Source organism: Myripristis murdjan, chromosome 1 (assembly GCF_902150065.1).
Source record: "Myripristis murdjan chromosome 1, fMyrMur1.1, whole genome shotgun sequence".
In the NCBI taxonomy this organism is placed as follows: domain Eukaryota; kingdom Metazoa; phylum Chordata; class Actinopteri; order Holocentriformes; family Holocentridae; genus Myripristis; species Myripristis murdjan.
This window is the reverse complement of record NC_043980.1, coordinates 26153683-26166802: the sequence shown is the minus strand read 5'-3', so window position 1 is coordinate 26166802 and position 13120 is coordinate 26153683. Positions and strand designations below refer to the sequence as shown.

Genomic DNA, 13120 nt, shown 5'->3' with positions numbered 1-13120 from the left:
ATAAATTAATGGCCAAACACACAAGTATTCACGAATGCACACGTAAATGTGCATATGTAGGCTACGCAAATACACACACTCACACACAAGATATAAACACAGACACGTGAATTCATATTTGCACACACACACACACACACACACACACACACACACACACACAGTTTTCATGCTCTTGTCATGCATCTGTCCACTCCTAGCCCCCTTGTTGTCCTCTTATCTTCTCCCACTCATCCTCATATTCCCTCTGTCTGTTCTAAAATTAATCTACCACTGAAAACAGAGCTAACACTTACATGGGCATGAGCACATTAGCATGAAAAAGAGAGAAGTTCTCATTTTGTTTGAGCAAACTGAGAGGAAAAACAAGGGGAACAAAGATGAGTCCATTAAACCCTTGAGCTGTGTGGATGTAGCTCTTCACAGTAGCTTTAGCCTAAATAAGAGGGCAATAGAGTCCTTTTATTTATTTTCTTTTTAAAGGATATCAGCCATCAATGCCATCAGTCTTCAATATGATGCAATTTGTTTGATTGCCTTATGATTGCCTAATTATATTGATAATTTATCAGTATTACACCAGCTAGGAAGATGTCCATTAAAAGTGTTATGTGTAACTTTAAAAAAACTCTATTTCTTATCATATTGTGAAACCTTGGTATAATAACTGTAAACAAGTGACACATATACAGTAAATGGAGGAACTGAATTTGACTAACAATTGGTAGTTTCAATTCTTGAGATCATATATTGCAGTACTCGAGTTGAGGGGGGATGAGGGTGGATGGCATCCCCCCTGAAATTAAAACGGTCAAAATCATCCCCCCTGTAAAACTGCCATCCTCACTTTTCATCAAGTAAAAAAATTGACCATCCCCCCTGAATTTTTTTTTACAACTGGACTACTGATATATTGTTAGCACTGACAATAATCAAGAAGCCCACACCCTGTTGAGTGTCTTGAGAAGCGGATTCAGTGTGTGAATAAGGAGAGGACAGACTGATAACTCATTTATAACATGATTGGTTATCAAGAATAGGATTTCCAAGTAGCTGTCCTCATGAGACCACTTTCAAACACTGATAACGGGAACTTAGTGAATCTCCTAATACATTTCTTCATGCATTTCATCTCCTGCAGCATTTCATTACTCTTACAAGACACACATCTCTTGCTCTCTCTCTCTTTTTCGCTCCCTCTCTCTCTCTCTCTCTCCAACTCTCTCTCCATACCTCAATCTCTCATTCATTCACTGTCTGACTGTGCCTGGTTATCACTGGATAAACATATAGTGATAATGACTCAGTGTGCATGCAGTGTGCATGTGTGTGTGCGTGTGTGTGTGTGTGTGTGTGTACGTGTGTATATGTGTGTGCTCCTGTGTGCAGTACCAGTAGTTAAGCATGATTCTATGTTTGGTTTGTGCTCATTAGTTTTTCTCTCTTTCTTATCTCTACCCTTGAAGAAGGTCAGCACTTCCTGTTTCATGTAAGCGAACAAACACAGACAAGAACAAACTAAAGCACAAGAACAGGATAACCTGCCAACTAACTAGCGTGAGCTGCTGATAGCACTGTCAGGCATCCTTTAGCTTGCACGTTTTCTCTGCTTCTAAGGGGTTTTTACAAAGTCACACTGTTCCTGCAAGTGGTTGTGTTAGCAATGGAGCCAAATGATTAGAAAATGGATAATGAAGTTTGGAGAAAATTTGCTAAATTGCACACTAGATGGCAGCAGCAGACACATTTAGACAATACCACATAGTGAAAAATGTAAGTTCAGTTTTGTTCAGTAGGTCAAATTTGCTGGTGTTATTGGGTATAGAAATACTTCAGTGACCTATAATGGAAAATCACACAAATGACACAATTAACCACAATGCAATCTTATGTAACCTACAATAAACAAATAGACTAACAAAGAAACTACCTAATTTAACAGCTCCTATTAATCCATCCCATATGTCCATGTTTCTGCACTGAGATACTCCATGAATAAAGATGATGCAGAGATAGTTTTGCTACTCTTTGTATTTTACTGCTCTTCACCTCTTTTCATTTGATGTCAAAAATGGACCGATGACACAACCCCACCCACTCCTGCATCCCCCTGCCCTCGTTCTCCAGATAATGTGGTGTTGGGCTGTGTGTGTGTGTGTGTGTGTGTGTGTGTGTGTATGAGAGAGAGATAGAGAGATAGAACGGTGGTAGTGAGTGTGTTTGCGGAGACAGATAGTGGGTTTTATTCTGTTTTTCTATTTAATCTGTTTTTGTAAAGTATCTATGGTGGGTAGGTTTTGTAGTAGTTGAATCTGTAGCTTTGGAGATGTTTTAATAAAGGTGATAAAAGTAAAAAATCTCTCTCACACTCTCTCGACTTCCTTTCTGATCCAATCCTGTCAGGGTCATCAGGTTCATCAACACAAGGTTCTTTCCTGCACGTGCCTTCTGACCACTGAAAAAAATTCAGCCCACTCTCAAGGCCAGCAACACATAAAAAATATTTTTTTTTCTGGCCATCTTCCCCATTTACTCTATTCCTGCTTTAGCTCCTGTGCCCACAGCTCAGCTACTGGTTTCTGGCAAGAGGATTCGGCAGATGTTGTCATCTGGAAAACTTTTTTTTTTTCACAGAGATATTGGTTTTCAGAGCTGACTGTACACTAACTGGAATGCACGAAGTGTTTTATTTTTGTGTGTATGCATGTGATCAGCATGTTTAAAGGTACACAACATGAAGACTATCACATGTCTGCCCTCTTCTTGAAGATTTGATACACAAAGGCCTCTTTGACTCTCTGTTGATTCCAGACTACAGGCCTGTATTTGCTTATGAGATCATTTGATTAGACTATTACACGGTTTGTTCAGTTTATCGAGCTAAGACTGGTCGGCCACTTCCCTCGCCTGCTTGTCCTTTAGGATGCATCTCTGAAGATCATCCTCTTCAAACCCCATCTCTACCTGTTACCATGGCAACCTGCAGAGATCCTGCTGTGGAGAATGAATGATGGCTGGGAGCCGATCTGCCTGTGTCCATGACAGAGCACATATGCACATGTTGGAATGTGAGTAGGACCAGGATTTTTTTTCTTGAATACAGAAAGCTTGAGATCTAAATCACTGTTTTAGGAGGACAAACATTTTCTGCAAAGGAGAAAGTAAAGTAGGTTACCTCCCTCTACCTCCTCTCCTGTTCTCTTTGTACACTTCTGGGTCACTGCAATCTCAAAGGGATATGATGTCACATCACATCACATCACATCAAAACAATTAAGTGTAAGATCACAAAGAAAAAAAAAAAATCACTGAATTTGCCTTTGTTCTCCTGTCCTACATTGCAGACCCCATGCATTTAGTACTCAGTTGAAATCAAAGTCCCATAATTATTTTCAATTACTGTCCAACGTAAGTTTGGCTACCTTTTGTATTATCTCCCACTACTTACCTCAGGGCAGCATCTGATAGTGACCAGCGTGATGTCAAAGTAGCCAATTATACATTTTGCACAATTTAGGTGCTTCAGGAAGAGAAGAAAATCAAAGACGAAGGTTCTTTGTCAAGAGAGAAAACTTTATTGGACTTTTTCATTCAGTTTAGCTCAAATGGATGAACATGAAGAAAAGACAGAAATATTCTATGCAAGGCACAGCCGCAATGATAGCCAATGACACTGACCCATCATTGTGTTTACAGGCCAACAGTAGCACCTGATCTAAGGCAGGCAGTTCAACACTACAAATATGTGCTTTTCATTGTCATTCATTTTAGTTACTACATCATTGTAAAGACTGTGGGTCACCTTCTTCACACACTGAATACGAGTTGGTATATCTATGAATACATGTTCATGTGTGTTGTGCGTGTGTGTGTGTATGTGTGTACACATGCATATGTGTATGGACAGCTTCTGAGACTCATTGGTAAGCGGTCCCCCCACAGCCTCCCTTACTTCCATCCCTCCTTTTCAACAGATATGATGACCAGTCAGACTCAGGATGCTCCAGCAGTCAAGACTCATCTCCCTTGCCCCCTCCTGCATTCCTTGCCTCCTAAAAGTACAATTTCAGATTCATCTGAGGACTTAGAAAGAGCTTTACACCAGAACCCATTCAATCTGTCTGCACATCAACTGGGGAAGCAACTGTGGATGGGAGGTAAGGCCCAAGTGCGCCCCATCCTATTTCTTCTTAAGAGCCTCGGCACAATTTTACATTTAAAGTTTCCATGATAGCCGTTTGTGAAGTGCTCAGTGACAGGGAAAGCATTATTTACAGCATAAACATGTGGATCAGTAATACTTCATAATGTGTTTTATGACTCAGTCTGAGAACAGGAGATGAAAGCAGCGTTATAGAACCAGCAATACAATAATAGAAGAGCTCCAGCCACACCACATTTAACGGAAGGTTAGATATTGTAAATTATGAGTAATAGAATTCAGCATGTGCATTTATACCAGTAGTTACCATAGATAGACACAACTATTGCTGACTCTAGCCAGTAATATCCCTGAAACGTATCAGGTAAAACTTGTGTCAACTGGGCTGGAAGTAAAACAGATAATGTGTAACCAAATTGTTATCATGATTCGTCCATAATTCATTGATCAAGTCAGCAAGTCATGATAAATTCAAATTTTCAGTTTGAAGCCCAGTAAGCAGAGATGCTAAGTCAAGGAAAAAAAAAAATCACCCAGAGTGGTGCCATGCTTTCCAGATTAGTAACTCCAGTCTTCACCTCACACAAAAGCACATCCACACATCCACCCAAGCACAGTCACAATTACACACACGCATACACGCATACACACACACACACACACACACACATATGCAAAAACAAACAGCTACCTATCTACCTATAGATTTTGAAGCATCGAGTTACATCATGGTGCAGTCTGGCTGTACTTTCTCAGTATTCCCAGAGGGTGGCGCTGTCCACAGTGTCAGCACCGGCCTTCAGCCCCCCAGCATGATCTCCTTTAAGGTATTTCCCCCCCGGAATGCGAATCATCATCTTGTTGACGTCACAAAACTCAAACAGGAACTGGACAGGCTCGCTGCTGCTGCACACCACCGCTGTGTCGTCTCCGACACACCAGTACTTTCCCTGGGAGTCTGGACAGACAACACACACGTCAACACGGCTGCCTTACACACACCGGCTAGAATAATAAAAGAGTCTCATTTAATTTACAGTAAGTTGATCCGTATAGCCTTGATATTCATCTCATGAGACGAATATTAGCTACTGGCTTTCTCTAAAAAAAAAATGTAAGAGCTAAATAGGGCTGCAGCGAGCATCATTTTAAAGGAACAGTTCATCCATAATACAAAAAGAAAAAGGAAAAAAAAAAGACATATTTACATTGCATGTGCTGAGGTTTCCAGTCTCACAATCTTCCTTGTCTCCTGACACTTCAGTAATGAAGCTGGGTATTTACTATTGTGTTAAAATGTATATGTATAAAACTCAACAGTGATTAAGTTGCGAGGTAGCTGGGTTCATGAGATCATACATTACACATCTGTGGCCGAACCACAGTGGTTTGGACCAATCAGCATCCTACTGGCTGCTGCGTGCCTGGTTTATGTGTGACGACGGCAACAATGGCGGTTCCTAAAGAGGTTGGCGGGGTTAGTGTGGATGCTGCTAAAGCATCAGTTATATCAGAACTGGAGAGGATTTCTCAATCGATTATTCATTGAATTCGTAGACAGCTATACCAACTTGCTTGCGAGCTGTCAAAGTTTCTCAGACTGTGGCTTGTTGTTGTTTCCTCTTCGTTCATCTCCTACTGAGTCATACGGTTTGTTGATGTGATTGGTTGAAGTTAGCCTGTGATAGACAGATGGCTCATCCAATGACCTGCCTAGGACTTTCTGAAAGTGCTTGCCCTTTTTCCAAAACAGTTTCCAATGACACCTTCTCAGATGCTTCTGTGTAAGAAACCATCTGGCACGTCAGGTTATAGCAGCAACACTCTCCAAAAACAATGACACAGTATGTTTCACTGGGAGATATTTCCTGCTGAAGAGCACACTGCATATATTTGGACCAGTGAGCTTGCATTAGATGTGGATAGATACAATTTGACAGTATTCTTAAGCAGGAAATGGTTCCCAATGAAACTCCTCGCTCTTGAGAGCTGTGAGTATCTGTGTCACAGTTTTTGAAAGACAGAAAGCCTTTGACATTTAAATTTGATGGTTTGAACTCCACAGAAGATTACCACCTTGGACCTTTGAATTGTGGTAGCAGGCAACAGGGGAGCTTGTGGCAGACTGGAAACCTCACCAAATCACACAAAAACTAGGGGAGGTGGACTAGGGCTAAGTGGGAAAATAGTTTATTTTGGGTGAACTGTTTTTTTAAAGTCACTGTTTTCTCTGTCTCTCTGTTCCTTGGTCTCTCTTTCACCTACACACACACACAAATAAAAACATTTTCCCACCTTTGAGGCAGTATGCTCCATTGTGGAACTCAAGCTGGAAAACATCATAGGAGGCTCGGTTCGAGTCCAGTGTTGGCATTCCAGCTTTGCGACAGCCAATGAAACCATGCTCTCCGCGGAGGACAATGATGGGACGATTGATCAGCTTCATCAGGAACTGCTCGGCTTCCCCTAGAGAGAACGACTGGTTAGGGTTGGGCAGAAAGCTCGGATATGTGTGATCTCTACTTTTCATGAGTTCTTGGTCTGCATCAGTTTGATCAGCTGGAAGGGAAGAAGACTGACTCACCTGCGCTCTCAACAGTGGCAGCCAGCTGTCCGTTCTTCTTGGCAGTGACATACTTGCCGTTAGCCGCACGCACACACACGCGGCCATCACGCCACTCCAGCTCAAAGTAAGTGTTGGCTGACCTGTGACAGGAGCATAACCAAACACAGTGAGGAGATTGTGAGGCCTGCTCATGTGGACACTAAAGCATGTGATGGCCGACATGATGCGGGGTGTTTGGATACTTTGTGGAGGCAGTGCACTGCAGTCCTCCGGTTGTGGTGAGGGTCCAGTATTTTCCAGCGGCAGTTCGGAAGGCACACTTCCTGTCCTCACGGCTCATCTCCAACTGGAAGACTTCCTGGTCCCCCTCCTCATCCTGATTGGCTGACAAGTCCATGCCTAGAAAAGTGGGTCAGTCACATTATAAGAGTCTGATCTCGCTCTTGTTGGTCTTGAGAGACTGTCCTCCTCGTCCTGAAACTCTCCCCTGACCCACAAACTACCCCAGATAGAATTTTAAAGGGATAAGACAACCTAAACTCACTTTTTTCAGCTGCTCTGCAACGTTCATAGTTATCTTATAATTAAATCCGGGTCATAATCTAGATATCACACTGCATAATGTTTGTATTATGGATTTTGTGTGGAAAACCCAGGCCTTGTATTGCAAACAAAAGGCTGAAAAGACATTATTTGCATGGTGACCTTTTGGTTGTGTAGAGATTCTTCAGTATCGTACATGTTTCCATCCTGCATCCCATCTTTCAAAAGCTGATGCGTGCCCGTGATTTATTCTGCGTCGCTTGACAAAATCAGATGTCGGACAAAAAGATACCTTTTCACATGACGCCTACATTTATATTTTGTTGAAGATGTATGTGATGTGTTCTGAGACCAATGAGTCATTTAACAAGTGACTCTAGGCAATTGGATTTGTTTAAATCTATTAAAACATGGCTCTAAAGTTGGGGGACAAAGGGATTTGAGGTTCCACAGATTCTGCGGGGTACATGGAAAAAGACTCAGATGAAAGAAGACTAGATTTAAATCTGCTTTTCTCTTTGATATTTGCCTGCTCTCCCTGTATTATCACCCAATAATGCCAACTTTGTCCCATCTTCCACACTCCACCTCTCCTGGAATGCTTTCTCATTCTCTGTCTGACACACACACGAACACACATACACACACACACGCACACACACACACACACGTATGCATTCATTAATGTGTATTGACTGCACCACAGATAATGATCACACATGAAACCAAGCAGAGTCACACTGAGAAAGGGTGACAAAGAGGTTTCATGTGGTATAAAAGCCACACTTCCTCTGTTAAAAAGGGGAGGACCCCCCCCCCCCCCATGTGCTTCATATTGTCCCTGCCTTTCCTTCTTCCATTTTATCTCTTTTGTCCTCTTCTCCATTTTGCCATCTAATGCTCTGCTCCATCCCTATTCTAGATCAGTGGGATGAATAATGATGAATAATACTACACTGAGGCTGACCCCCTCTTTATGGCAGCCACAAACATGGATAGAGTTACTGCAGAGAAATGTTAAGCTAGGCAGAGAGAGAGAGAGAGAGAGAGAAAGACACACACACACACGGAAAGAGAGAGGGGCGTGGGAAGAGAGGGAGAGAACAAGACCGAGTGAGCATGATAATGAAAAACACATGGTGTGGGGAAGAAAATGAGAAGCAAGGGGAACCTCTAATCTGCTGACACACACACACACACACACACACACACACACACACACACTCATGCAACAGCTGTCTGAGTGTGTGTGCCCAATTATGTGGTGACTTCATCGGTATGGTGAAATAACCTATAGCCAGAAATGTGATTTTCCTTATTCCTTCTGCTTCTACCATTCCCCAGCCTCCACCCCCTCTACACACACACACACACACACACACACACACACACACACACACACACACACACACACACTGAGCCCATGCCTCACCTTGCCTCGTGGAGACGTTCCTCTCGTTGCCTGCAGTCAGCACGACCTGCGCGTGGCTGCGCTCCAACCCGAACAGTTCATCCTTACCGACCCGGGTGCTCTTCCCAGATTTCATCGTGCCGGTGGGACCCACGGGCGCCAGATAGCGACCGTTGCAGTCACGAAAAGCCACTTTCCCAGAGCGGAACTCCAGCATGAACCCGGTATCCTTGTCCGTTTTGCTGGACAGGGAGCCGTCATTCTTTAGGAACCGGTTGTCGGAGGTCTCGAGGTGGTAGCGCTGGTCCCGGTAGACCAGTGTAATGAGCGAGTCGACCCCCCATGGGACATCCCGGTCTATGGACACCTCCCCGCGCGCGCTCAGGTGGGCGAAGCGTTTGCGCGCAATACTGTACAGATTGACCTGGGGATGCACGGCCAGGTGCACGCTCCATTTCTCTGCCGGGGAGGCTGTCTGCGCAAAGCAAGTGATCCGGTCCTCGGTCCCGCCCAGGTACCGGCCGTGCGGCTCGGACTGCAGCGACCACCGCCCGTCCTCGTGCGCTGTGATGATGAAGCGGCAGTCCCGGCCGCGCGTCTCGCTGTCCGCGGTAACGTTCCCGTCTTTGTCCGTGGCGAGGTAGCGGCCCAGGTGGGAGAGCAGGAAGACGACGCTGCCGTCCTCCCCGGTCTGCTCCAGGGTCCAGGTCTGCTTTTTCTTTAGGCTGCTGGCCGAGGCGTTGATTTTAAACCCGAAGGTCTCCGCCGTCAGGTATTTCCCCCCGCTGTTGATGAGACCCAGCGGGATCCGCAGCAGATCACCGGGCCCGTCGGCGCCGTTAGCAGACATCCTTGAAAAAGATGAGAAAAGATGTTTGAAGAGAGGAAAGACGGACTGAAGGACCGAGACAATGAGTGTGTGTGTCAGAGAGAGAGAGAGAGAGAGAGAGAGAGAGAGAGAGAGAGAGAGAGAGAGAGAGAGAGAGAGAGGCTGATGATCACTGTCCCTGACTGCAAATCCAGACACCCTCTCTGGAGCTGCAGTTGTACTGGGAGTTTGAGAGCAGGAGTACACGCCCCAGATTTAGGCAGAAGAAGAAGATGGGAAAACTGCAGTTTTGTAAAACCACCCCACGCCAACGTTCATCTCCACTACAGAAACATGCAATATCCAAATATCAACCAAGCCCCTAAAAACATACAGTCTAATGACACTTAAAGTCACATTTCTCCTTGCCTCCCTCCCTATCTTCTCTCCTCCAATGTTGATCTTTCTCTCTCCCCCCACTAATTGGGATGTGCACACTCAATTCCACATGGCTGAGCCATTCAAGAACTGACAGACCACTGTTTGTCTCCAGAAGTGTGTGTGTGTGTGTGTGTGTGTGTGTGTGTGTGTGTGTGTGTGTGTGTGTGTGTTGTGTGTGTGTGTGATGGGGGTAAAGTGAGGGGGAAATTCAGAAAAAGTTCATCAGAAACAGGCCAATGGAGCACCATGACAGCATGACTCAGAGAAGGTGTTGCTATGGGAACTCTCTCTCTCTCTCTCTCTCTCTCTCCTCTCTCTGTCTCTCTCTCTCTCTCTCTCTCTCTCTCCTCTCTCTCTCTCTCTCTCTCTCTGTCCCAATAATAATTAGGTCAGTTCACACCCCCCCTTTCTCTCTTCCTTTGCTCTTGCATGTCGACACCTTGTCATGGTAACGTGTGCTGCAGGGCGAGAGGTCATGTCTGCTAAAACATTTGTCTTTCTTAGGACACCACACACACACACACACCCACCACACACACACACACACACCACACACAGGAACACAGTCACCAGATGGACAAGACAGCATTCAGGCATTGCCATGTTACATCTGAGCTGTGCTGAGGCAGGTCTGCTTACTCAGCCAGCTGAGGGCTAAACTCTGCTGGGAGGGACACTGATGACTGCAAGTTAACTGGGGCAGTGCAGATCGAGAAAAATATTCTCTTTTCTGGGTGTTTCAGAATATACACAGAGAACTCAAGTGCTTTAAACCAAAACCTTAAAACACTAAATTTGCATTATCAGCCTGTTGCATTATCAGCCTGTTGTTGTTTTCTGACCTTATGATTTGACCCTCTTCCTTGTCCCATGGGCTCTGTCATGACTCCAGCCAGCAAATCAACCTGCATTTATACAGGGGGGAGTGTGTTGAGAGTGTATGCTTAAAATTTTCTCACACATAATTCAATACCATATGCAGGGTACCCAATTTCCCTCAGGGATCAATAAGTATTTCTGATTTGATTCTAATGCAGCCTCCCACTAGAAACCAGTTCCCAATGCAGCTGAGCCTTTGGGCCATTCTGTCTGCCAGTCGCTTCTCTTACAGCATTACATAACAGAATTTCCCTATGAATTGTATCATGCTGTGGCTCTGTTTTTGTATATTAAAATATCACACCAGAGTCACTGGCAAGCTGTTCTGTCCTAAAGCTAATTCCTAACTGGCTATATATCTACAAGACATGTAATAGCCAAACTACAGTTAAATGGTGCTGAGTAAAGAATAAGCTCTACACACAGTTCTGTCCCAGTCTCACAGCCAGACGCCTCCATGTAGACGGTTATGATCATCTTCTGTGGGTCAGAGTGAATCACCGGTTAACCCTTGCGAAACAAAGACTTTTTGCAGCGCACTTGAGCCTTTTTTTCAGAGAGCATAACATTTTGTTCGACAGTGCTGTTTGCATGTGTTTGCGGAATCTAGGAAACCAAATTCACCCAAATTACAGCTTAAAGTACAGCTAAACTAATTTGCATGAATCATGAGTCCACAGGGAATGTGTAAATTATATTTTATTTGTGTGGGGACAGTTACAGCTACACTATGCAAAGTTTATATGTAAACACACACCCATCCTATTAGAAAAACAAAGAGGGGCTACAGCAGAGAAAAGCATTTCATTTTATTGATCCCCGAGGGGAAATTGAGTATTCTTTTGGTATATTGGTCACAGACTAGCTGGATTCGTAGACATGGGTTTGCTGTGTGCAGGTTACTGTCAGCACCTTGTATGATTTGGGGGTTCCTCTTGCATGTTGCAAGTTTATTATCAATTTTGAGTGCGCAGAAAGAAATCTGATTTTTTTTTTTTTTTGTAATTGTGTCTGCAGGATCATCTCATGGGCCAAATATCAGAGATAAGAGGAGAGTAGAATTACATGCTGTAAACAGCTTTGTTATCCAAAACATTTTGTGTATGTTCATGCTGAGGATTGAAGATGGAAAGGACATGAGAAGGAGAAGACTGGCAGCAGATCAGCATTTTTCATTTTGTGTGTGTGTTTGTCAGTAAATTAATTAATTAACATTCAATCATCCATTTGAAAAATGACAACTGTGATTGTGGAAAGGACAAACACAAAGAAGTTGAACTCTAACTCAAGCACAAAAAAACTGCTTGTGTATTTTTGGCTTGTGCTATATAAGATAACTCCATGACTATTGTGATGATGAAATGTTATACTCCAGATTTTACATATTTCTCCATTCACAGTTTAAACTAATGATGCACAGGGCTGACACTGCTGGGTCAGAGGAGGAAGAGGTCAGGGATTGGGAATGGTTGTGGGCCTCAGTAAGGGGTTTTGGGGGTGGTGGGGTCTGTTTCAGGGATGGGGCTGTTAGAGGGGAGTCTCTCTGTGGACTGTGGAGAGTGAACACTGTGTGGGCTGCTGGGCTGCTTGTGGAGACTGGTCAGAGTAGCATCCAAGTCAGACCACATCGCCCCCATATGGGCATACAGAGAATAACAGCAGTGTCAGCTTGTGTAGGTCTGGGTGTGGTACAACAGCAATACACAATGTATCTGTGAAAGCTCATAGTACAATGTGTATATGTAGATGTATGTGTGGATCTGGGGGTCTGGATCTGTTGGGTGGGTGCTCAGAGGAAGTGCAGTAGCTCCTCTGCTCCATGGCGATGATGTCATTCTCCTGCTACAGCGAGACAGAGGGAAATTCAGTTTACAAGCTGTGTGTTTCTGTGTGTGTTTACCTGTGTGAGGCATGGTTCCAGGTAATGAGCACTGCACTACTAGTGTTGGCCAATGTGTGTTGAGATGCTGCAGTACTAACAATCTGTCACCAGGTGTCAGCAGGTTTCTGCAGCAGTTTACTAGCTGCACTATCTAGTGGTATCTCACTGCAGAGTTGGAAAAGCCTCTGATATGCCAAGCCTCTGGCATGCTAGAAATACCCATGGTGTACAGGAAGTACAAAAAAGTCTGCATCTCCTTTTTTTTTTCCCTAACATGAAATTTTATTACTGTATTCTTTTGCAGTCTGGCTTTGTGTTGCATTGCTGTGCAAACAAAGCTAAATAAAGCATCACATGCAAACACACACATAATCTTCCTTAATGTCAACAGAGTTTATTACTACGTTAACACAACTAAATTGCAGCCT

The 13120-nt window shown here is 44.0% G+C and overlaps 1 protein-coding gene across 2 annotated transcripts; it reads right to left on the bottom strand.

Moving 5' to 3' along the window:
- Positions 1 to 3552: 3552 nt before the first annotated feature.
- On the bottom strand, positions 3553 to 9951 carry LOC115366890 (fascin-like). Of its 2 annotated transcripts, XR_003928874.1 has the most exons (6): positions 8704 to 9951; positions 6971 to 7127; positions 6747 to 6868; positions 6458 to 6628; positions 4862 to 5120; positions 3553 to 4052 (listed from the first exon to the last, which is right to left on the bottom strand). XR_003928874.1 is itself a non-coding variant. In XM_030062556.1 (5 exons), the coding sequence occupies exons 1-5, from the start codon at positions 9530 to 9532 to the stop codon at positions 4915 to 4917; spliced, it is 1485 nt and encodes a 494-aa protein (XP_029918416.1). In that variant the 5' UTR covers positions 9533 to 9951; the 3' UTR covers positions 3553 to 4914. The 2 variants fall into 2 exon arrangements, 1 of the variants encoding a protein (XP_029918416.1); XM_030062556.1 differs by having other exon boundaries at positions 3553 to 5120.
- Between the last annotated feature and the right edge of the window lie 3169 nt (positions 9952 to 13120).